The 26885-nt window shown below is 39.2% G+C and overlaps 1 protein-coding gene and 1 long non-coding RNA gene across 2 annotated transcripts; one reads left to right on the plus strand and one right to left on the minus strand.

The window, feature by feature from the left end:
* Window positions 1-3042: 3042 nt before the first annotated feature.
* LOC138322358 (uncharacterized) lies at window positions 3043-4014 on the minus strand. The gene has a single exon (XM_069266398.1). The coding sequence runs from the start codon at window positions 4012-4014 to the stop codon at window positions 3043-3045; it is 972 nt and encodes a 323-aa protein (XP_069122499.1).
* Window positions 4015-11074: 7060 nt separating this feature from the next.
* Window positions 11075-22795, plus strand: LOC138322548 (uncharacterized). Its single transcript, XR_011208423.1, has 3 exons — window positions 11075-11147; window positions 20939-20996; window positions 22653-22795. It is a non-coding gene; the product is annotated as an uncharacterized lncRNA (long non-coding RNA).
* The last annotated feature ends 4090 nt before the right edge of the window (window positions 22796-26885 follow it).

Here is a 26885-nt window from a genome sequence, read left to right on the forward strand (position 1 = left end):
GCCCATTGGGTCCATAATGCCTGGCACCTTCTCACCATATGTATATTATATTGTAAAATGTACCACAGCAGAATAAAACGTCGACAAAACATTGCAGCCCTTTCTTCAATTACAACACAACATCGACGTGAACCTCACGAGCCATAGAACCAACAAAGGATACACCCCACTTCAAATCATAATATAACATAATCAGTTTTATTTTAAAATTATTATTTCAAATTATATCTAATTTTAAATAATTATTAACAAGGGGACGTAATATAACATAATCAGGTTTATTTTAGAGATCCATAATAATATTGTCATTGTCTAAAACTAGACCGGTAATTAAACAGGAAGAAATATTGCTATGTACATGTATGTATGTCCCAAGGCCTAATGTCTGTAACAGTCAGACCGGTCAGTCTAATGTCGCTCTTAAGGACTCCACGAATAAACACCAGAAGCTACCAACACGTGTTTGAGTCCTACATATACACACCACTACAGAACATACCACCAAGCTACAGAACTTCTACATTTCAACCGGAGTGTCCTGTGCCGGAATTATTTCGGGCTCAACAAAATTTCTCTCCTGTTCGCGAGGGTTAACGTTGGTCGCCTTAGACAATTTGTCCATTTTCTAGCGGTTTCAAGTCTTGAGCACTTTGATTATAGTATTTTCCCTGGCGTTCCTTCGCTCCCTTTAACGGTTTTGATAGAGTGATAGTTTCAGGGACTTGAGGTCTCAGCAAACTACCTTTCGTCGGGAGTAGTGTCTTTGTTCTCCTGTTCATTAGTCGTTGGACAGGACTAGTCCCCATCTGTTGCGATGGAGTGTTGCGGAAATCTAGCAGTGCTAGATACGGATCAGATTTCGACGATAACGCACGTTGCATAAGACGTTTTGCTGTTTTCACGGCTTGTTCCGATTTTCCGTTGCTCTGAGGATATGTAGGCGACGAAGTTACATGTTCGAAACACCAATCCTTTTTCAAACTGTCTGAATGCGTCGGAGCTGAATTGCGGACCGTTGTCCGTAACGAGAGTGTCCGGAATTCCGTATCTCGCAAACTGTCCTCGTAGCCCGTGTACCACTGTCGGCGTACTTGTATCCTCGAGATAGTCGACTTCCCAGTAGTTGGAGTAGTAGTCCACTGTGACGAGATAATCTTTGTTATTGAACGTGAATAAGTCCGATCCTAGTTTAGCCCATGGTCTGTCGGGTATTTCGTGTGACACAAGCGTTTCTTTAGACTGTTTATCGTCAAATGACCGACACACGTCACACCTTTCGATGTAATCCCGTATCTCTGCGTTCATACCTGGCCAGTACACTATTTCCCGCGCTCTGCGTAGGCAGCCCTCGATGCCGATATATGACGAGTGTATTTTCGCTCGCATGTCGGATCGTAGTGAAATCGGGATAACTGCACGCTCGCCTCGGAAGATAATACCGTTTTGCACAGATAGTTCATCCCGTATGTTGAAATAGGGTTTCGCTTGTTCAGGTACGAGTGTGACCTTTTCGGGCCATCCCTGTAATATTACGTCACGGAGGATTTGTAGGTTTTCGTCGTTTCCCGTCTCCCGTTGTATTTCACGGAGTTTCTCCTCACCGATCGGTAAAAACTGGGTCATGTTTATAGATTCAACGTCCTTGATAAATGTAGACGCATTTTCCTTACCTGCTTGTGGCAGGTAGGCTCGGCTGAGTGTGTCTGCAAGGTACATTTCCTTTCCCGGGTGATACACGATGTCGAAATCGTACGTTTGTAATCGTAGAAGCATGCGTTGTAGTCGCTTCGGAGCACACAAGATGGATTTCTTGATGATCATTTCCAGTGGTTTGTGATCACTTTGTAATGTCACGAATCGTCCGTACGCATACTGGTGAAACTTTTCTAGCCCAAACACGACTGCTAACAGCTCTTTCTCGATTTGAGCATATCTAGTTTCTACGTCCGTAAGCGCGCGGCTCGCGTAGGCAATAGGTTGACCTTTTTGCATGATCGCTGCACCTAGACCTTTCTCAGACGCATCACACTGTATAGTTAGCTCTTCCTTCGGGTCGTAGTACCTTAGGACCGGTTCGGATTTCACAAGATCTTTGATTTCTTTCATTGCTTTCTCATGAACGTCCATCCAACACCAATCAGCGTCCTGAAGAGTCAATTTTCGCAACGGTTCACATATGTCACTCAGGCCGGGCACGAACTTACTTAGGTAGTTCACAAATCCGATAAAGCGACGGACTCCGGCGACATCTGTCGGATTAGGCATATCGGACACAGCCTTTACTTTTTCTGGGTCTGGCTTCAGGCCATCCGCGGTGATTAAGTGACCTATGAATTTCACTTCTCGCTTGCGAAGCTTCAGCTTGTCTTTGTTTAACTTTATGCCTTTTTCACGGCACCGTTCTAGTAAAGCACACAGCTTTTGTCATGGTCGATAATGGCCTCCGCCTCAGTGTCTCCTTCTCCGTAGATCAATATGTCGTCGACGATACTACGGACGCCGGGTAAGCCTTCGACGGCTTGGTTCTGTCGGCGCTGGAATTCCTCTGGGGCCACGGAGATTCCAAATGGTAAGCGGAGCCAGCGATAACGGCCAAAGGGGGAATTAAACGTTGTCAGCATGGAGCTCTCGTCATCGAGTTCCACGCGAGGTCTGGTAAGATGTCTTCGATGGTCGGTAGGGGATAGTGGCTTCTCTTCAATGCCTGATTGAGATCTTTTGGATCTATACAAATTCTAAATTTGTCTGGTTTCACTTCACAACTGTCACCATACTTGACACCCAGGGTGTCGGCTCTGTTACTGGTGTGAGTACCCCTAGAGATTCTAGACGGTCGAATTCTGTTTTCAGACGGTCTCTTAATGCGAGTGGTGATTTTCGAGGAGGGTGTACCTTAGGTGTTACTGTCGGATCAACAACTAAATGGAATTTTCCTTCGAATTTCCCTAGTCCTTCGAACACATCGGCATACGAGAGAGACGGTTTCGGAGTGTCTGTGATCGACAGGATGTTTTCGTATTGAACTTTCACGAGCTCCATTTCCTATAGTAACTTATTTCCGAGTAGTGGTATTACACATTTGTCAAGTACAACAAAGTCTGACTTGTTTTTCTTGTCATTTTTCGGATTAGTGATTTTGATTTCACATTTTCCTAATGGCGTGATTGTTGTTTTATTGTACATTTTGAGCACACTCGACGTCGGTTTAAGTTGAACATCTTTTGGAACAAGTTCTCGCAAGATTACATTACAAGTAGCACCTGTGTCTAATTGGAATAATGTGCGGTTTTCACCAATGTCTATTGCTGCTCGTATGTCTTTGGACACATTTACCGTGTACACGTTGTGTTCTGTGACAGCGTTGAGCTGGAAATCATCACCATATTCCTCAACATATTTCACCTTTTGTTTACCCTTTTTCTGCAGGTACTTTTTCTTTTTGGACTTTTGTTTTCGGAGTTCATCACTTTTTGATTCAAAGTGATTTTCTTCGTTACACTTTCTGCATGTTTCTTCAAATGCTGGACATTTCTCTCTCTTATGTTCATGTTCATATCCACAAAATTTACATGGAAGTTTTCCCTGACTAGTATTATCAGTACCGGTGAACTTTGGTTTCGGTTTCACTTTAATGTTGTGTACGGTCGCAGCTGCGCCGGCATTATCTAGGGTATTTACGCTTCGCTTTGTCAGTTCACTTGTCCTACTTAACTCTTCGGCTTTGTCTAGTGTCAAATCGCTTATTCGAAGAAGTCGTTCGCGTAACTGTGGATCGTTTATACCACACACAATTTTGTCTCGGACGAGCGAATCGGTTAACTCCCCAAAATTACATGATTTAGACAGAGTCTTTATGTCTGTTATGAATTTGTCCATCGTTTCATTACCCTGCTGAATCCGCATATTAAACTTGAATCTTTCTACTGTCTCGTTTTTCTTTGGTTTACAGAAACTTTCAAACTTTGTTAGGGCATCATTCATAGTTCTATCCTTTTCCTCTTTATCCCATTTCATGTTGTTATAGATCTCCCTCCCATCGGAACCGATGAGTTATTTGAACATTTTGATTTTTCAGTCTCTTCCGTTTCTTTTAGGGCAAGGTCAGAAAACAACTCAAACTCCTCTTTCCACTTTGTCCAATCATCTGCGATTGTTTTGGACGAAAAGTTTATTTTATTTGGTGGGGGAATCCTTTCAAGAGCCATTCTTATGTTGTTTTAATGTCTTTGTGACTATTTGGACTTCAGTTTGGCTATTCTCTGGCCGACACTGTTATTTTACCTGACCACGTTGTCGAACAACTGCAACAGCTCGTAGTAAAAATTATCTATTTACGACGATTTTTTTCCTTTCAAAACGTTCGTGTTCGTTTCAGACTTACTGACACTTCTGACACCATGTTTCATGCTTTAGTTCACGCATGAAATTAACTTGTTATTCTTCTTACAAGTAGAAATCATCGGTAGACAACAGTGTTTGAACTTTACAACATTGCTGACTTTATTCAAGTGATGCGTAAACAACGTGTGCGCATTTATACAATTTCCGGTTTACAAAGTAGAAACTAATACCGGGATATTATCCGATAACACATTATTGGACATGACTGGAAGTCGAGTTTTCATACATGAAAAATTACGTGATATTTTCAACAAAAATCCCGTTGTTTGCATCTTTTATAGTAAAACCAGTCAAGTTTGTGAAAAAAAATGTTAAAATTTTACCGAGGAAATAGAAATTTTGTTGACGCCGTGACGTCACGAGGCTTTATTGCATGGGTAGCCATGCAATACAGCCTCAGGTGACATGACTGTATTGCCCTAGATGAAAGAAAATTATGTAACGTGCAAACACAGAACACTTACCCAATCAAACAATGAAAATGGCAATAGTTAATATAACCAGAAGTGCTTTTAGTAGCTGAATCATTTTTGGTAAAGCAATGTGCTTGGTTTCATAATACTTTAATTATGTATAGTCCTACCTTGTTAAGTCAGTTAGCCACTAAGTTTTGCTTTATTGTTGTTCATAGTGTAAATACAGTTTGTTATTAAATCATTCATATTGCAAAACCGGAAGTGCGTTGTTGTTTTGTAAAATTAAAGACAGATTGTTGTTTTTCTTGATTTTCTTACTTCTATCAATATCATTTTTACATGTAGCTTTGTGACGAATTGCGAATCAAAAATGTTCCAATGTACTTCCCTGAATATGACTTTTAAATGATATCTGTTAACAATTTAATCGGAAGTACACGCACAATATACTGCATATATGTTTGTCATATATGTGCACAATATGCTTCAAATTCCCATGTATTCATCGTTTTTCAAAACAATATCCCCATAAACAAAATATTTACATGTGGTTTTACTTGCATTCCACCTTTACTGACCATGATGGCGGCCATATTGAAAAAAAAAAAAAAAAAAAAAAAAAAACGGAAGTAGATACTTTTTTCAATGGCTCTAGGTTCAAATCTTATTTTGATTGTGTTTGGCTACTCATATGCCAATTTTTATGCTTTTATCAATATTGCAGTTTGCTATTTTGCTTGGATACTCACATGCCAATTTTTATGCTTTTATCAAAAATTGCAGTCTGCTATTTTATAACTTCTCCGTGTATTGTCTACAAAAATGCCAGCTACTAGTTTTGCCTTCGGAAACATACGCTATCTCGAATAATACTGGAAGTAGGTATTTTTTTCAATGGCTCCCGGTTTTTATCTTATTTTGATTGTCTTGGCTACTCACGTGCCAATTTTTATGCTTTTATCAAAAGTTGCAATCTGTTATTTCCTAACTTTTCCGGGTGTTGCTTACGAAAATGCTAGCTAGTTCTGCCTACGTAAATGAACGCTATCTTGAATATTACCGGAAATAGGTATTTTTTTCAGTGGCTCACGATTTAAATGTTATTTTGATGGTCTCGGCTAGTCACATGCTAATTTTTTTTTATCAAAACGTGCAGCGTGTTATTTCGTTACTTCTCCAAGTTTCGCCTACAAAAATGGCGGCCATCTTGAAAAATACCGGAAGTAGATACCCTTTTCAATTGCTTCCTGTTTAATTCCAATTTTTGGTTGTCTTAGCTACTCACATGCCAACTTTCATGCTTTTATCAACAAAAGGTGCAGCTTGTTATTTCATTAATTTTCTTAGTTGCACCACGAAAATGGTGGTCATCTTGAAAAAATACCGGAAGTAAACACTTTTTGGGATGACTTCCACCCTTATTCTCTTTTAAACAGTCATAACCACTTGCATGCCAAGTTTCATGCCTGTATCATAAAAATGCACGATTTTCCCATTTTTTGGCCATATGCTGCTCTACTAATATACATATACATCCCCCGCTACATGTACACCTATATAAAGGCATAGCGGATTTTTATTACGGTCTTGCCATGTACAAAATATAATATTGGTTCAATCTTTGGGATGATAACCCTCCCGGGACGTGGTTTTACCTCCAAAGTCGTCTATGCATCTATTTTTGTAGTGAAAAACGTAGTAAAACAAGTCACGTGCTTATACCTCATTCATGCAATTGGCCGAAATATAGAATATAGTATTGATCAGTGTATCATACGGGTAACACTATAATGATCACGTGATTGTGTGTATATCTCCAAATATAGTTATTTCTCTGACCTGTTATTTAATATATGAAAGTTTGCCTATTGACGGAGATATTATTTTCTTTGTGTTATATTTATCTATTTTGAAACCAAAAGTAGGTAAATGTAAATATGGGGTTCTACGAATTTAGCCGGGAGTAGCCGATTTTCGCTGATCCTAGATTAGACGGTTAGACCGATCAAGTTGGTCAATTAGCATTATATGGTTATAGATAAAAACTGGAAATGGAAATTTTATAACTCATTTAAGATCATTATTTATAGTAAAAGAGTACATATGTGCAAGTCAAAATGTACGGTGGCTGATTTGTGCCATTTCGTCTTTTCGTCTTTTCGCCCCGAAAAGACGAGAATTAAGAAACCTTAAATTTCATCTTTTCGTCTTTTCGCCCCGAAAAGACGAAATTTAACCAATTTAGATTTCGTCTGTTCGCGGCGAAAAGACGAAAAGTCAAACACGAAAAGACGAAAGTGATACACGATATTTAGCGACTTTGATTCTCGTCTTTTCGCCTTCAAAAATCTCATCTTTTCGTCTTTTCGCCCCGAAAAGACGAAAATTAACAAACCTTAATTTTCGTCTTTTCGTCTTCCGGTCCGATGTAGAAGTTATTTTGATATCTTTTTATCTTAATATTGACTTAATTGTTCAATATGGAAGCATCAAAGTAGTTTATGATAACAATCGATTTATTAAATTGATAGTATTACAAGTATCTTCATTAATAACTAAGATTAGAAGTTTTAAAACAGAAGTCAACATGTATGTTTACAGCAGTTACGTAGATTTCTCACACGTGTCATATGCCACGTGCCACTAACAGATTCATCATTCCGCAAATCTTTTAGCGTGATTAAAGGCCCAATACCTTTCCGAAGCAAAACATAAAGGTTTCTTAAAAAACATAAATAACATCAGAAAATATATACCGATGGCCTAAGATGAGGTAACAACACCAAACATATGCAAGATTTCCTGCGTAATATATGATAACAGTGGAGAGTCATTTCGCCGTTTTGCCGTCTGGCGCAGAGATAGTCAACTACCGCGCGGCATTTAGGACGACGGCGGGAAACATAAAACGACCCGCGTTATGAAAATTAACATTTTATTTATTTTAATCAAATTGTTTAGAAGGTGATGATACGTGTAGTATTATCGGCAAGTTAATAACTTTTGCGACTCTACAAAATTATCGATCTCGTTTTTCATTCCCATTTTAAAAATTAAAAGCCGTTTCGGAAAGGTAGTGGCCCTTTAATGCATTTTTTTAAAATTCATAAATATCTTATTTTTTGTGTTCTAATCGCCCTATTTTGCAATTACGCTTATCAAAACATTGCCGTGTATATGTTAGGACCATAATGAACTTAAGATGCTAAACAGAGCGCTTACAGGAGTTGCCTCCCCTACACAACTTGAAAAAAAGTTGTCGGCGGGTAGTGTTTGAAAGCGTTTGAACCACGGATCAACTTGTTAACAAAACAATTTATGAAAGACAACTCATGAAGACTTTGAGTTTATAGGAAGGACTTGTACCAAGAAATTGCTCAAATACAGTTAATTTTAACAGTCAATCAGTAGGAACAATGTACTGTGTATTATTTGAAAAGGCATTTTGACTACATACATGACATGGTCTTCATCATTATTGTACATTAGAAATTACATTATAATCTCCGTCGTATATGAAAGATGACAAAGTATATCTGTAATTTGTAATTTTTCGTAGCGAAAAGGCGAAAAGACGAAAATTAAGGTTTGTTAATTTTCGTCTTTCCGGGGCGAAAAGACGAAATTTAAGGTTTGTTAATTTTCGTCTTTTCGGGGCGAAAAGACGAGAATTAAGATATTTAATTTTCGTCTTTTCGCCGCGAAAAGACGAAATGGCATAAATCAGCCACCGTAAAAATGATGTGTTTGCAATATCAAGAACACTTTGAATTCTAAATATTATATTTGGAAGTAAACAAATAATCAGATGATCATTTCGGCCAATGGCATGAATGAGGTACATAAGCACGTGATTTGTTTGGGGTCTTCCCCGAACACCAACTTTGGGTAGGGTGAGGTGTTTTCATATGGATTAAGGTGTGTTGATAGGGAGTCATAGTCTATCTCAGAATTGTTTTCAGTGCAAGATCACAGGTAAATCTCAGGTAAATCAACCTGGTAGGTGATCAGCAAATCAGTAACTGTTATTGTCAAGATGCTGCAGAATGGTGTATAAAACAGAGGCATACTTCAGAAAAAAAATCATACTTGCCATGATATTTGAATAGAACGTTAAATTATTAACTTGACTTGTATTTGTAGACTTTATTGTCTTAGTCTTAAGCTATACATTTTTGTGCTATTTCTCAGCGTTATAAATGTAAATATTTAATAGAAATACTATACTAGATCATTCAATTTCATAATTTTCTTATAATTTCTTACTTATTTTTGTGTAGCGGGGGACATTAATTTATATGTTTACTGTCTAGGCAAGCTAACCAGTCAAGCTGTTTTGTCCGTAGGTGTATTGTGTATCTGTGCTGTGAACTTTGTATTTCTCTATACTGTGGTAGTGTTTGTGTCGTGCATTCATTTCTCGTGAGATGTCCTACATGTGTGTCTGTGTTTTCTCTGTTGTGATTGGCTGCCTAGACTCGGGTATGGGGGATAAATTCGGGGTAGTTCTAGTAGACTGGGCAGTCTGATGGGCCGTTTTCGATTAAACGGTTTGGCTGGTTGGACCTAGTTGTTCGTTTATTAATTAAAGACGGACCTGGTGATTTTACATTGTTTTCAGACGAGCCTTGGCAAAGCCCTCACAGGCCTGTATCAAAAACTGCAGGTCCGTCAGGACTTATACTTGAAATAATTACTTTAACCAACGGTCGAACCGGTTGTTCCGAATAAACGAAAACGGCCATGGATTAAGTTCCTGCGTGCTGCCAGCTCCGCTACTAGGCTATAGGTGACTATTTTATATTTAGCAATTAGATGGGAATAAAACTGTAATAGATAATTAGGTACGGGAAAGGGGGCTGGTTATAATATGTGTGTGGATGTATGTGTGATGTATGTTGTAAATAGTTACTGTTATAGTCATAATAAACTGTTCATTATCGTCTAAACCCTGTAGTTTGTTCTTCCTCCTACCAACAGACAAGCATATTAAATAATACCCAACGAACCTGGGTTGCACTAAGGGGCGCGCCGGGCGAAGTTTGACATCCTTTCAAACTGGGCCCGTCTCGCTCCTGTTACATTAGTTTTCAGATTTAGATTAATATACACTTAACTGGTACAACCAAGGATTTATAAGAGAGAAGGATTCGTGACTGTCTCTTTACACTACTAAACACCACACGAGACGCCTATGAACCGGGAATAAAAACCGTTTTTCTCAACAAATACTTGTCTTATCAAGTCAAACGAAACACCAATGTAAAGTTTATTAAATTTTACAACGTTTATCACTTGCTTTAAGGACGGAAGATTTAGAAGATATGTCTTAAATTTTCGTTAAAAAGTACGACAGCTCATGAAATGACGGCCCCGCTTTAGAAAGTAAGACGGTAACCCTCGCACCCGCAAGCTACATCAAAGGCTGCGCCGGCAGATATCAAAGGAAAACGGTCGTCGCCCAACGTCACGGTCAGTGCACAAACACAAAAGCTCCTACGTTGTACTCCCCCAAAACCCACTGTGACTTATCCTTCTCATATACGTCCTTGGTACAACCTATAATCTAGCTAGTAACCCATCAAACGATTTTGTGTACAGTTATAGTTTGGACATCTAAATGTAATTTCTTAAAGAAACATGTCAATAGTTTTAATTAATAGAGCTATAGCCTGCTTTAAAAAAATATTTATAGGATTTGTTTTAGTTATTAATATACAATTAAATTTTAAAACTGAAAATATTGTTTACAATAAGTTTGAAAATATGACTTATTCGTTTATTTATTTAATTCGTTAATTAATTTTTTGTTGGCTTTCTCTAGATAATTATATACATTTAATAGACTTTAGAGTCTACATTATAACATACATTTAAATCTCTGATTATAAGTACAGTAGATAGCTTAATTCTTAGAATTAATGCCCAACACTCATGCTGATTTTGTCCAGTAGGTCTTTTTGTAAGGCCAAATATAATCTAGATTCTAGACTACGTGTAGCTACCAGACACCACAGTCACAGTGCTAATGTTGTATTTAAGCGACTTAAATAAAATTTCTTGAATTTTAAATCTCGACGAATCCTATCACTTAAATCCTTGTTATTACCAAGACATCTATTATAATATCTTTATGTTCTAGGTCTGCCCTTGCCAACCTCTAACACATAACGGCCAGTTTTATCATATCTTATAAATGTATTTTACATATTCCGGATTTCTTAATCCCGAATTTGGATAATTTTGTACTACGTTCGACAGAGTTCCGGTAAGAAATGAAAGCATGGCGGGCACTGGAGTTTTAAACCAACCCACTGTAAAACCAGACAGGTACTTTTCAGAGTTTTTTTTGTTTTTAGTTACCTTTTAGACTGAATCTATTGCTTAATATTTGTTTTTAGCTCGCCTCTCGAAGAGAGGGGGCTTATGGAATCACTTTGGCGCTGAAAATCCAAGATTTTGATGCAAGTGTCGAGTAATAGGCCTACTGAGTACTGTGATCTGTCACAACTGATGTTGATTTCTACAATCATTTTGGATTATAGTATTTTTTAATTGTTGCCATGTGTAGACAATCATTTAAAGGAGCCAAATGCTGGATTTTGAGAAATCCAAGAGGCTTAATGGGCCGAAATAGCCAGGTTAAGGTTTTGGTGCAAGTGTTGCAGTAATGCTTACATTTGTCACAACTAACATTATTGCTACAATGATTTTGAATTAAAATTGTTGTGATGGGTATGAACAATCATTTGAAGGAGCCAAATGCTGGATTTTGAGAATCTATAGCGGCCCAATGGGCTGAAAAGTTCAGTTATATAATTTTAGGCAAAGCCTATCTGAGAGCGCAGCAGTTAATCCATTCTTTCGAAATCGTTTTTTTTTTTTAAATGTGTAACTAAATATAAATATGCCAGGTAGATCTAAATAAAGGATTTCCAACGGCGAAAGAGTAATCTCCCCTGACCCATCAGTCTTATCGATATTGACATGTGTTTTGTTTTTATAGCTTATTGGGTGCGCTGAATAACTGTACTGCTAGAAACCATTTATAGAATGATTAATTATTAGAATCATAGCTTTGCCGAATTACTGGCATTGAGTTTATAACAAAAAAAACAATATTGAACATAGGATATTTCTACTTTCACTTTCTGCAAAAATATGTGACTGCGGCTACAAATTATATCTCAACGTCATTCTCCGTTGCCAGGCGGAAAATTTCGAAGCAACTGCTCACATAAAACGGCTTTTCAGTTAAGATTCAGGACAAAATGTAATTGTTAGATTCAGGTAAGAATAAATTGGAAGGTTTTTCTTTCACTTATGTTTTCATTTTGAATTTTTACAGCGTTACTTGTTTGTAATCACGCGAGAGTGTGATTTTGTAATCACGCGAGAGTGTGACTTTGGATACTGTCTTGCGCGATGCTGGATCTTGTGTTGACTTCCTGTTTCCGGTTTTTGAGAAAGTTTTCCAACTCTACATATATTGGATGATTTACATAGAATAACGTTACGGAGACACCTCTATCACAAGAGTTCCCTGCGCTCTCTATAATGATATTGCTATATTTTATAATACTGGTAAATTACTAGAGGTGAGCTTTGCTGTTTTTAAAAAGCTCTTGTTGGTTACGGTAAACCTTTGGTTAGTTCGAACAAAATTAAATGAATATTGATGGACCAGTTTGAATTATCCGAAATTAAGCTTCAGGAAAAAATCGTGAGTTCGAACTATCCGAGTTGAAATCGGAAAAAAATCAGTTTTGAGTACCGATGTACCTGGCATAAGCAATGTAAGGCAGAAAATCTATAGGAAAAGTATTTAGTTTCCTGAAGATAATATATTCAATCATTTTCTCGTAAACATTCTGCATATAATTTAATTTGTGAATTTATAATTAATTGCGTAGCAGAAGCCGCATGCATATGTGCACGTGGACAAGGCCCCACACAGCACCGTTCACGATCGCGGCCTAGAATTTACATTGACGTCCGTTAACTGAGATAGAAACTTTATTTAAACCACAGAAAATCTAGTTAGACCTCGTAATATTTCATAAAAAAACATAAATTTATTTATTTACTTTTTTAGTAAACCTTCGGTTAGTTAATATTGTCTGCTTCTAAAATTACGTAACAAGTTTTAACCTGATGAAAAGCTACGTATCTATTCTTAAATTACCCTACACGTGGATTGTTTTGGCTGGAGCTGATATGTAATCACGCCCATTTACTGTGACCTAGCAGCTGGCTTTTGATGCTCGCTGTGACACCTCGTAACTGGCCTGTCCAAGCCAGCCTGAGGCACATGTTTACAGGTAATTATTTAACACCTTGATCGGCTGACTAAAGATAGACCTAATATCCACCTTACTGTTATAATTATCTGTATCTAGATTGGACTTACAAACATTGGCGATTTGATCCATGTGTTTTCTTCAGCTACAGTTATAGTTCAAATATACATTGTTGGGGCCTAAATTAAATGCCTTGCTGTTTTGTGCACGATATATATCGGCATATATAATTTGATCTGCAACTTAAAATGTTCATGTTAATTCCTTCTCTGTCGTATGGTCATTATAATGATCATTTATACAATCTTTATTCCAAACATTTTTGTTGCAAAATGCAAAATACATGTCATTTTTGGGGACCCTATTGCGCCGATTTGCTGATAAAAAATCTTACTTTTACGCCGTGTTCAAACTATCTGATATAGGATTCATTATAAAAAGTCAGTGTTTGAACTATCACTAGCAAAAAAAAGACTGTTTTTCCTGAAACAAATTGAGTGTTCGACCTATCCGCGGCTTTGAATTAACCGGAGGTTTACCGTAATAACCAATGAAGTAAAGTATATATCTATAGACAAAGACAAAGCTTATTTAATACAATTCAAAACCAATCAAATAAAAGTATTTTCTCATTGTCAATGAAGTTAAGTACAGAAATAGACTGCAACTTCCTTTTAATAATTGTCAGGGTTCTCACTAAGTTTTTTAATAGGTGGTTGAAAATTAATAATAGATGGTTGGGGGCAACAGGCCCTTGTGGTGGCCAATACTTATTTTTGACAAAAATAGCCGGTTGTAAACAAAGAAATAGACGGCTGTTTTTGCCGGCAACGGCTTTTAACGAGAAGCCTGATTGTCATAGCAGAAAACTAGATGGGAGTTCCATTGGTTTTCAATCTTTTAGGTATGGCTCTTGCTAGACCAGAAGATCATAGAGCAATCATTGAAAAGCTCTACAAGAACAATTCTGACCGATGACTTGTACAGCCACAGTATATTTCTATACACAAGGCATACATGCCATATTTTTCTGGGGGTGGTAAGGGAGCCTTGCTGAAATTGCAGTGAGGAATTTATTGCATATCTGACTATGTTTGGCATCAAATCTTCTGGCTAGAACAATCTTGCACTTGTTATCTCTAGTGTTTCATTACTCTCGTAAACCCTAGCCTTCAAACAAAATAAAAAAATCCTCTGTTTGGCACAAAATAGTCACACCCCTACCCAGTTCTGGTGTGATTGCATTGTTCAAAATTTTAGTAGTCTATTTGTACGTTTACAGCTGAACTTATGAGCAATAGTAGGATAATTATATAATGAATCATTGTTTTGACCCACGGGGTAAAGTGATGAGAAATGCATTACATTATAGTGAACATCACTTTAGATCTGGTTAGGGTGTAGGCTTAAATTTAACTAAGCATTTTGACATTTCAGAAGGCTCGGATGAATGACGACGTTTTGGCATGATTACAACTGATCACGCCCAAAGCGCCTCTCCAACTGCGCTTCGAGTGAGTTGTTTACGACCTCCATTTTGACAGACTGGTCACGTGATATGATTTGGATAACGTGGTTGCTTAATTTAGGCAAATATCGCCAACTCTTATGCTAAAATTTACCTAGCATGCAAACAAATATGGCAGAGAAAGAAACAAACAACAGAATTTAAGGATTACAGGAATTAAGACTCTTCTCCCGAAAGAGAATAAAAGACTTTAAAATAAAGGAGATTTTGTTTGATGCCGGGAGATATGGCATGTATAGTATTATCTAAATTATAATCTAGAGCCTCATATGACAGATACTTGATACACAGTATTTAGATAAAATATGGAAGTTTTTTCATATAATGGCAGTTTTGTCTTCACTAATGGCTCTAGGAATATAAGCAATTAGGGCAATTAATTTTACTTGATTCATTATTAAGAGATTTCAATAGAGGTAATAAAAGTAAAATAATAACTAGAACTGTGGAACTGTAAGCTGATAGCTGACTTTTAAATCAGCAAGACTCAGGTATTGCAACATTTTGTGACCCTCGGGTAGAATATCCCTAACCTTCATATCCACATAGAAAGAGTCTTATATTGTTGACATCATATGTCTCGACCAATCAAGAACTGTGATTTATCGGTGAGTTATTATAATATACTATGTATCCTGAAATGGTCAAGACACAAAAAAACAAAGGCCCAATGGGCCTGAATCATTCACCTGCTATCTGGTAATCATGGTGCATAAGAGAGTCAATAAGAAAGTATGTATGGCCCAGGTAATATCAGGTCAATAGGCCTTTTGGTTAATGACAATAAGTTGTTAAAAGATTTTAGCCTATTTGACTCCTGTGACCTTGAATGAAGGTCATTCATATGAACAAATTGGGTAACCCTTCATCCCAGCATGTCAAAAGATCTTATTGAAAAGAAATTATTTGGAGATATTAGGCTATTTGACCCATGTGACCTTGAATAAAGGTCAGGGTCATTCATTTGAACAGATTTAGTAGCCCTTCATCCCAGCATGTCATAGGCCAAATACCAGGTCTCTAGGCCTCATGGTTAATGACATTAAATCGTTATAAGATTTTTGCCTATTTGACCCTGTGACCTTGAATGAAATTCAAAGTCATTCATTTGAACAAAATAGGCAGCCCTTTATTCCACCATGTCACAGGCTGAATATCAGGACTCTAGGTCTCCTACTTTTGGAGAAGGGAAAGGTTGATGCTGGTTAGTGGGTGGCCCAATGTAAGGAAGATGGATGGAAGACGGACTCTGCATCACGGCATAAGCTCACTTGCCCTTTAGCATCACTACGATGGTTATACTGCTAGCAACAGAAGCATCACTAAGATAGATACGGTTGGTTACACAGCTAGCAACAGAAGCATCAATATGATAGATATGGTTGGTTACACTGCTAGCAACAGAAACATCACTAAGACAGATACGGTTGGTTACACTGCTAGCAACAGAAGCATCACTAAGATAGATACGGTTGGTTACACAGCTAGCATCAGAAGCATCAATATGATAGATATGGTTGGTTACACAGTTAGCAACAGAAGCATCACTAAGATAGATATGGTTGGTTACACTGCTAGCAACAGAAGCATCACTAAGATAGATATGGTTGGTTACACAGCTAGCAACAAAAGCATCACTAAGATAGATATGGTTGGTTACACATTTAGCAACAGAAGCATCACTAAGATAGATACGGTTGGTTACACTGCTAGCAACAGAAGCATCACTAAGATAGATACGGTTGGTTACACTGCTAGCAACAGAAGCATCACTAAGATAGATACGGCTGGTTACACTGCTAGCAACAGAAGCATCACTAAAACAGAGATATGGTTGGTTACACTGCTAGCAACAGAAGCATCACTAAGATAGATATGGTTGGTTACACTGCTAGCAACAGAAGCATCACTAAGATAGATATGGCTGGTTACACTGCTAGCAACAGAAGCATCACTAAAACAGAGATATGGTTGGTTACACAGCTAGCAACAGAAGCATCACTAAGATAGATACGGTTGGTTACACTGCTAGCAACAGAAGCATCACTAAAACATAGATATGGTTGGTTACACAGTTAGCAACAGAAGCATCACTAAAACAGAGATATGGTTGGTTACACAGCTAGCAACAGAAGCATCACTAAGATAGATACGGCTGGTTACACTGCTAGCAACAGAAGCATCACTAAAACAGAGATATGGTTGGTTACATGCTAGCAACAGAAGCATCACTAAGATAGATACGGTTGGTTACACTGCTGCACAGCATCACTGTAACTAGAACAGAAGCATCACTAAAACAGAGATATGGTTGGTTACACAGTTAGCAACAGAAGCATCACTAAGATAGATATGGTTGGTTACACTGCTAGCAACAGAAGCATCACTAAGATAGACATGGTTGGTTACAGTGCTAGCAACAGAAGCATCACTAAGATAGATATGGTTGGTTACAGTGCTAGCAACAGAAGCATCACTAAGATAGAATGCATATTTTAATGTCGACATAAACTGATATCTGTATCTAGATTGGACTTAACAAACATTGGCGATTTCTTCCACGTGTATTGCAGGTACAGCGAATTTTAATATACATTGTCGGGGCCTAAGATTAAACATTTGGCCTTGCTGCTTTGTGTACGATATATCGGCATAAAGAATTTTTATTTATGACTTAAAATGTTCATTACTTATCTGTCTAATGGTCATTATAATGATCATTTATACAATCTTTATTCCAAACATCAAAACTTTTGCAATATGCAAAATATACCACCATTTTTGGGGACCCCATTGCGCCGATTTACCGACAAAAATTTTACTTTTATGTTCATAATTTGACGTGTTCGAACTATCTGAAATAGGATTGATTATAAAAAGTCAGTGTTCGAACTATCACTAGCTAAAACATTACCGTTTTTCAGGAAAAAATTGTGTTTTCGAACTATCTGGTGGTTCGAATAAACCGGAGGTTTACTGTATTGATATTACACCTTAAAGTGTACACGGAACGGAAAATTGTATTTTCATATGTTATTCTGTTTGATCTCCATGGGAAGAATGTTGGAAACTGCATCAAAATTGACCGCTACAGTACCGAGATATGTCATAATGTTTACTTTTATAGTCTTTCTGACCACTAGGCCGAGGAACGACAAACATGCATGTTCCACGTTGAACATTTATTTTCAAAGAGATCAGTCACATGGAATGTAGAGTTTACAATTACATAATCACGGGGACCGGATATTACACATTGACAAGGGAGGTAACTACATTACGATAGCTGTATATATATATATATATATATATAAGTACCATGTCAGTAAGATTTCAGTCAATATCATTACACTGCCCTCCGAAGTGCTTGATTTTTACCTGTATATCGACTGCTATTCAGGGAATTGACCACTCATGCTGATTTGGTGGACATATGTATTCCTTAAATGGGGTTATGAGAATTTTACAAATGTAATATACGGTATACAGTTATGATGACAATTTGAGTATCGTACTGCGATCTATTTTCACGCTTATCAATAATCACACACTTTGATTTCTGGGTGACGTCATTTGCACAGAAAGTGATGATGTCATATACCCGGATATTTTTGGTTAGTGTGGTTGCTGTTTATTCTTTCTCATTGCAATGATGATGAGAAACACTCTGCTAGTCAGTATTTAGCCAACAAATACAATGCTTATATTTGGAGGTAAATTTTGTAATGCTATTTAATAGTTGAGTGGTTTTTAGCCCTAAATTATAGTGCTGCAACGATAAACCGATATATCATGGTATAAACTACAATGTTCGGTTCACTGTATTTTTAGCTCACCTGGCGTCCGTCGTCCGTCGTCCGTCGTCCGTCGTCCGTCCGTCTGTCGTCCGTCTGTCCGTCAACATTTCCTTTAAATCGCTACTAGTCATAGAGTTCTGCATGGATTGTAACTAAATTTGGCCACAAACATCCTTTGGGGAAGGGAAACAGAACTTGTATAAATTTTGGCTCTGGTCCCCCGGGGGCAGGAGGGGCGGGACCCAATAGGGGAAATAGAGGTTAATCCTTTAAATCGCTACTGGTCATAGAGTTCTACATGAATTGTAACCAAATTTGGCCACAAACATCCTTGGGGGAAGGGAAACAGAACTTGTATAAATTTTGGCTCTGACCCCCTGGGGGCAGGAGGGGCGGGGCCCAATAGGGGAAATAGAGGTAAATCCTTTAAATCGCTACTTGTCATAGAGTTCTACATGAATTGTAACCAAAATTAGCCACAAACATCCTTGTAGGAATGGGAACAGAACTTGTAAAAATTTTGGCTCTTGCCCCCCGGGGGCAGGAGGGGCGGGGCCCAATAGGGATAATAGAGGTAAATTCTTTAAATCGCTACTAGTCATAGAGTTCTGTATGGAATATAACCAAAATTAGCCACAAACATCCTTGGGGGAATGGGAACAGAACTTGTTCACAAACATCCTTGGGGGAAGGGAAACAGAACTTGTATAAATTTTGGCTCAGACCCCCCTCCGGGGGCAGGAGGGGCTGGGCCCAGTAGGGGAAATAGAGGTAAATCCTTTAAATCGCTACTTGTCATAGAGTTCTACATGGATTGTAACCAAATTTAGCCACAAACATCCTTGGGTGAAGGGAAACAGAACCTTTATAAATTTTGGCTCTGGTCCCCTGGGGGCAGGAGGGGCGGGGCCCAATAGGGGAAATAGAGGTAAATCCTTTAAATCGCTACTTGTCATAGAGTTCTACATGGATTGTAACCAAAATTAGCCACAAACATCCTTGGGGGAATGGGAACAGAACTTGTATAAATTTTGGCTCTTGCCCCCGGGGAACAGGAGGGGCGGGGCCCAATAGGGATAATAGAGGTAAATCCTTTAAATCGCTACTTGTCGTAGAGTTCTGCATGGATTGTAACCAAATTTGGACACAAACATCTTTAGGGGAAGGGGAACAGAACTTGTATAAATTTTGGCTCTGGCCCCCCGGGGGCTGGTGGGGCGGGGCCCAATAAGGATAATAGAGCTAAATCCTTTAAATTGCTACTTGTCCTAGAGTACTGCATAGATTGTAACCAAAATTAGCCACAGACATCCTTTGGGGAAGGGGAACAGAACTTGTATAAATTTTGGCTCTGGTCCCCCGGGGGCAGGAGGGGCGGGACCCAATAAAGGAAATAGAGGTAAATCCTTTAAATTGCTACTAGTCATAGAGTTTTGAATGGAATGTAACCAAATTTAAACCACAAACATCCTTGGGGGAATGGGAACAGAACTTTTATAAATTTTGGCTCTGGTCCCCCGGGGGCAGGAAGGGCGGGGCCTAATAGCGGAAATAGAGGTAATTCCTTTGAATCGCTACTAGTCATAGAGTTCTACATGAATTGTAACCAAATTTGGCCACAAACATCCTTTGGGGAAGGGGAACAGAACTTTATAAATTTTAGCTCTGACCCCACGGGGGCAGGACGGGTGGGGCCCAATAGAGGAAATAGAGGTAAATCCTATAAATAGGGCCCAATAGGGGATTTAGAGGTTAATATTAAAATTCCTTCAGAAAAGAAACAATGAACCTGTATTCAGATCATTACTTGGCATAACAAACCAGGTGAGCGATACAGGCCCTCTGGGCCTCGTGTTTTCTATATATCGCGGTACGGAGGACGATTTCCAGATTCAGGCGAAATCAGGTTGTTTTGAGCGGTTATCAGTATCAAATATAATCGCCATTGAAATTGAATGATGCACATCGTTTCTGTAGTCGTAGATTCTAATTCAATACAATCACTAACTAAAGCATCTACGTAAGGCATTTACAGTTTCAAATATGTTTATTTGTGAACGTAACATACCTATAGTTCACGATTAGTTGGAGAAACCATGCTTTACATTTCGGCCGCAATGATGCGATTTTATGTTACGAAGTCAGTATAGCCGCAAGCTTCTTTTTTTTTTACTGTGGATACAAAAAATACTTTCTACGGTGTTTTAATGCAATAAATATTTGCATTAATCTTGGAAATATTATCAAACTTTCGTCATATCAATAACAATACAGATCAAATTCCCAAACACGACCTGGTGTACATGTGGAAGTGTGAAAGCATGGCTTCAACCTGATGCCATTTTCTTACACGTGTACGATGTTACACACAACTACATGTCGGCACGTTGAAGTTTAATCATGATTGTTTGCTCATTTGGCTGAGATTTGTCTACAATTTGACAATGAGCCTCTTTCATTTCTCATTATTTAAGATTTGTTTTTGTCTCATTGCAGCTTTAGCAATCGGTCATTATGGCAACTAATAAATGGAACAGGAGTTCTGCGCCCAAAGGTAACAGCAACTGAAGTGGCTTATTTTTAGCCCACCATCATCAGATGGTGGGCTATTCAAATCGCCTTCCGTCCATGGTCTATCCGTAAACAATGCTTTATACTGCTATTCCTTGAGAAGTACTCCACGGATATTTCTAAAATTTTACTTGCATGGTTTCCTTGGTCCCTAGGAGTATCATGCTGATTTTGAGACTGATCAGAAAAACAATATGGCCACTATGCAGCCATCTTGGATTTTGATAATTGAAGTTTGTTACCGCTATTTCTCAGAAAGTACCGAACGGATCTGTCTCAAATTTTATTTGCAGGTATCCGTAGGGCCCTAGTTGTGCATATATTGCATTTTGGGACCAATTGATGAACAAGATGGCCAACAGGCCGCCATCTTGGATTTTGATAGTTGAAGTTTGTTACTAATATTTCTTAGAAAGTACAGAAGGGATCTGTCTCAAATTTTATTTGTAGGTCCCCCTAGGGCCTAGGCCTTAGTTGTGCATATTACATTTTGGGACCAATTGATGAACAAGATGGCCAACAGGCAGCCATCTTGGATTTTGATAGTTGAAGTTTGTTACCGCAATTTCTCAGAAAGTACTGAAGCGATCTGTCTCAAATGTTATATGTGGTATGTAGTCAAATTTTAAAAACCAGAGAAAAGATCCCTCTTTCGATTGTCAGACATAGGTCATTCTCGGGTGGGTGCCAAGTTTTTCTGGGATCTCTTGTCCTAGTAAGATGTTGATTCTAATCCTTTCTCTTTTAATGTCACCTAAGATGAAGTCTCAAGTGACCTTTTCTAATCACCTTTTGTCAGTTGTTGTCCGTCGTATGTCCATAAACAATTCACATTTTCAACTTCTTCTCCAAAACTGCTGAAGCAGTTAATGAAATTTGCACAAACCTTCTAAGGCATAATACCCGGGGGGCTGTTGGAGTTGCCAAAAGGGGTAAAATTGACTAAAATTGAAAAAAATCTTTTTCTCCACTCACAGATGTGGTAGAATCTAATACATTTGTATACATAGATAGAAAGGTAGGTCCTTTACAAAATTTCTGAATTATTTGACCCTGGGGTCTCACATTTCTCCTGGGGGAGGGGGTCAAGTTTACTATAGATTACATGTACTAGGAAAAACACATTTATGAACATTATTTGCTCAGTGTTTATAGGAAATGGGTTAATCATATCTATATTGGTCCTGGTTGACCCCCAGGAGCCACAGGGGTCAAAATGACTAAAATTTAAAAAAACATCTTCTGAATTCACAGTTGCTATGGAATAAAATACTCTCCATATAATGATCTAATATCAAGATTTGTTGTTGAGGCTTTTCATATCCTACTGACATAATTTTAGTTATTTTTGTTTTACCAAAGGTTTATATCTTTTGTCACATTGAGGCCATTTTTGGCACTATACAAAATTCAATGTTCATATTATATAATTAAATTGTCCTGATTGACTTATATAGAGTCTGATGGATACAATACATTGATTGGTATCAGAACTTTGGTGAAGGCCCGTTATAGGGACCTATTTAGCTTGTAACTGAAAAAAAATGCTAATTTGTCTGCTCCTGTTATAGAGGAGATAAAAACTACCACTAGCACCTTTAACATATGAGTGTATTAGTGATGCTTTTTATTTATCCAGGAATTGGTGTCCAGAGAACTGACAAGAAATGGGAAAAAGATATTGGAAGGTTTATCATTCTATAAAAAGCCAGTGTAAGTATATACTGTCATGTGAGGACACTGTGTCCAGTGTAAGTATATACTGCCATGTGAGGACACTGTGGCCAGTGTAAGTATATACTGCCATGTGAGGACACTGTGTCCAGTGTAAGTATACTGCCATGTGAGGACACTGTGGCCAGTGTAAGTAAAATGTCATGTGAGGACACTGTGGCCAGTGTATGTATATACTGCCATGTGAGAACACTGTCCAGTGAAAGTATATACTGCCATGTGAGGTTTGTTTAGTTTTACGTCCTATTAACAGCCAGGGTCATGTAAGGACGTGCCAGGTTTGTTGGTGGAGGAAAGCCGGAGTACCCGGAGAAAAACCACCGGCCAGCGGTCAGTAACTGGCAACTGCCCCACATGGGATTCGAACCCGCATCCCAGAGGTGGAGAGCTTGTGGTAATATGTCGGGACATCTTAACCACTCATCAACCGCGGTCCCAGCCATGTGAGGACACTGTGTCCAGTGTAAGTATATACTGCCATGTGAGGATACTGTGGCCAGTGTAAGTAAAATGTCATGTGAGGACACTGTGTCCAGTGTAAGTATATACTGCCATGTGAGGACACTGTGTCCAGTGTAAGTATATACTGCCATGTGAGGACACTGTGTCCAGTGTAAGTATACTGCCATGTGAGGACACTGTGGCCAGTGTAAGTAAAATGTCATGTGAGGACACTGTGGCCAGTGTAAGTATACTGTCATGTGAGGACACTGTGTTCAGTGTAAGTATATACTGCCATTTGAGGACACTGTGGCCATTGTAAGTATATACTGCCATGTGAGGACACTGTGGCCAGTGAAAGTATACTGCCATGTGAGGACACTGTGGTCAGTGTAAGTATATACTGCCATGTGAGGACACTGTGTCCAGTGTAAGTATATACTGCCATGTGAGGACACTGTGTCCATTGTAAGTATATATGGCCATGTGAGGACACTGTGTCCAGTGTAAGTCTAATGTCATGTGAGAACACTGTCCAATGAAAGTATAATGTCATGTGAGAACACTGTGGCTAGTGTAAGTATATACTGCCATGTGAGGACACTGTGTCCAGTGTAAGTATATACTGCCATGTGAGGACACTGTGTCCAGTGTAAGTATATACTGCCATGTGAGGACACTGTGTCCAGTGTAAGTATATACTGCCATGTGAGGACACTTTGTCCAGTGTAAGTATAATGTCATGTGAGGACACTGTGTTCATTGTAAGTATATACTGCCATGTGAGGACACTGTGTCCAGTGTAAGTATATACTGCCATGTGAGGACACTGTGTCCAGTGTAAGTATACTGCCATGTGAGGACACTGTGTCCAGTGTAAGTATATACTGCCATGTGAGGACACTGTGGTCAGTGTAAGTATATACTGCCATGTGAGGACACTGTGGCCAGTGTAAGTATATACTGCCATGTGAGGACACTGTGGCCAGTGTAAGTATATACTGCCATGTGAGACACTGTCCAGTGAAAGTATATACTGCCATGTGAGGTTTGTTTAGTTTTACGTCCTATTAACAGCCAGGGTCATGTAAGGACGTGCCAGGTTTGTTGGTGGAGGAAAGCCGGAGTACCCGGAGAAAAACCACCGGCCAGCGGTCAGTAACTGGCAACTGCCCCACATGGGATTCGAACCCGCATCCCAGAGGTGGAGAGCTTGTGGTAATATGTCGGACATCTTAACCACTCATCAACCGCGGTCCCAGCCATGTGAGGACACTGTGTCCAGTGTAAGTATATACTGCCATGTGAGGATACTGTGGCCAATGTAAGTAAAATGTCATGTGAGGACACTGTGTCCAGTGTAAGTATCTACTGCCATGTGAGGACACTGTGTTCAGTGTAAGTATATACTGTCATGTGAGGACAATGTGTCCAGTGTAAGTTATACTGTCCATAGCAGTGAGGACACTGTGTCCAGTGTAAGTATACTGCCATGTGAGGACACTGTGGTCAGTGTAAGTATATACTGCCATGTGAGGACACTGTGTCCAGTGGAAGTATATACTGCCATGTGAGGACACTGTGTCCATGTAAGTATAATGTCATGTGAGGAACTGTGTCCAGTGTAAGTATATACTGCCATGTGAGGACACTGTGTCCAGTGTAAGTATATACTGCCATGTGAGGACACTGTGTCCAGTGTAAGTATATACTGCCATGTGAGGACACTGTGTCCAGTGTAAGTATATACTGCCATGTGAGGACACTGTGTCCAGTGTAAGTATATACTGCCATGTGAGGACACTGTGTCCAGTGTAAGTATATACTGCCATGTGAGGACACTGTGTCCAGTGTAAGTATACTGCCATGTGAGGACACAGTGTCCAGTGTAAGTATATACTGCCATGTGAGGACACAGTGTCCAGTGTAAGTATACTGCCATGTGAGGACACTGTGGCCAGTGTAAGTATATACTGCCATTTGAGGACAGTGTGTCCAGTGTAAGTATATACTGCCATATGAGGACACTGTGGCCAGTGTAAGTATATACTGCCATGTAAGGACACTGTGTCCAGTGTAAGTATACTGCCATGTGAGGACACTGTGTCCAGTGTAAGTATATACTGCCATGTGAGGACACTGTGGTCAGTGTAAGTATATACTGCCATGTGAGGACAATGTGGTCAGTGTAAGTATATACTGCCATGTGAGGACAATGTGGTCAGTGTAAGTATATACTGCCATGTGAGGACACTGTGTCCAGTGTAAGTATATACTGCCATGTGAGGACACTATGGTCAGTGTAAGTATATACTGCCATGTGAGGACACTGTGGCCAGTGTAAGTAAGTATACTGCCATGTGAGGACACTGTGTCCAGTGTAAGTATACTGCCATGTGAGGACACTGTGTCCAGTGTAATTATATACTGCATGTGAGGACACTGTGGTCAGTGTAAGTATATACTGCCATGTGAGGACACTGTGGCAAGTGTAAGTATACTGCCATGTGAGGACACTGTGGCCAGTGTAAGTATATACTGCCATGTGAGGACACTGTGTCCAGTGTAAGTATATACTGCCATGTGAGGACACTGTGTCCAGTGTAAGTATATACTGCCATGTGAGGACACTGTGTCCAGTGTAAGAATACTGCCATGTGAGGACACTGTGGCAAGTGTAAGTATACTGCCATGTGAGGACACTGTCCAGTGTAAGTATACTGCCATGTGAGGACACTGTGGTCAGTGTAAGTATATACTGCCATGTGAGGACACTGTGTCCAGTGTAAGTATATACTGCCATGTGAGGACACTGTGTCCAGTGTAAGTATATACTGCCATGTGAGGACACTGTGGTCAGTGTAAGTATACTGCCATGTGAGGACACTGTGGCCAGTGTAAGTATACTGCCATGTGAGGACACTGTGTCCAGTGTAAGTATACTGCCATGTGAGGACACTGTGTCCAGTGTAAGTATATACTGCCATGTGAGGACACTGTGTCCAGTGTAAGTATACTGCCATGTGAGGACACTGTGGCCAGTGTAAGTATACTGCCATGTGAGGACACTGTGTCCAGTGTAAGTATATACTGCCATGTGAGGACACTGTGTCCAGTGTAAGTATATACTGCCATGTGAGGACACTGTGTCCAGTGTAAGTATATACTGCCATGTGAGGACACTGTGTCCAGTGTAAGTATACTGCCATGTGAGGACACTGTGTCCAGTGTAAGTATACTGCCATGTGAGGACACTGTGGTCAGTGTAAGTATATACTGCCATGTGAGGACACTGTGGTCCAGTGTAAGTATATACTGCCATGTGAGGACATGTGTCAGTGTAAGTATATACTGCCATGTCAGGACACTGTGTCCAGTGTAAGTATATACTGCCATGTGAGGACACTGTGGTCAGTGTAAGTATATACTGCCATGTGAGGACACTGTGGTCAGTGTAAGTATATACTGCCATGTGAGGACACTGTGTCCAGTGTAAGTATATACTGCCATGTGAGGACACTGTGGCCAGTGTAAGTATATACTGCCATGTGAGGACACTGTGGTCAGTGTAAGTATACTGCCATGTGAGGACACTGTGTCCAGTGTAAGTATATACTGCCATGTGAGGACACTGTGGCCAGTGTAAGTAAACTGCCATGTGAGGACACTGTGTCCAGTGTAAGTATACTACTGCCAT

This window comes from Argopecten irradians, chromosome 4, assembly GCF_041381155.1.
Source record: "Argopecten irradians isolate NY chromosome 4, Ai_NY, whole genome shotgun sequence".
Classification (NCBI taxonomy): domain Eukaryota; kingdom Metazoa; phylum Mollusca; class Bivalvia; order Pectinida; family Pectinidae; genus Argopecten; species Argopecten irradians.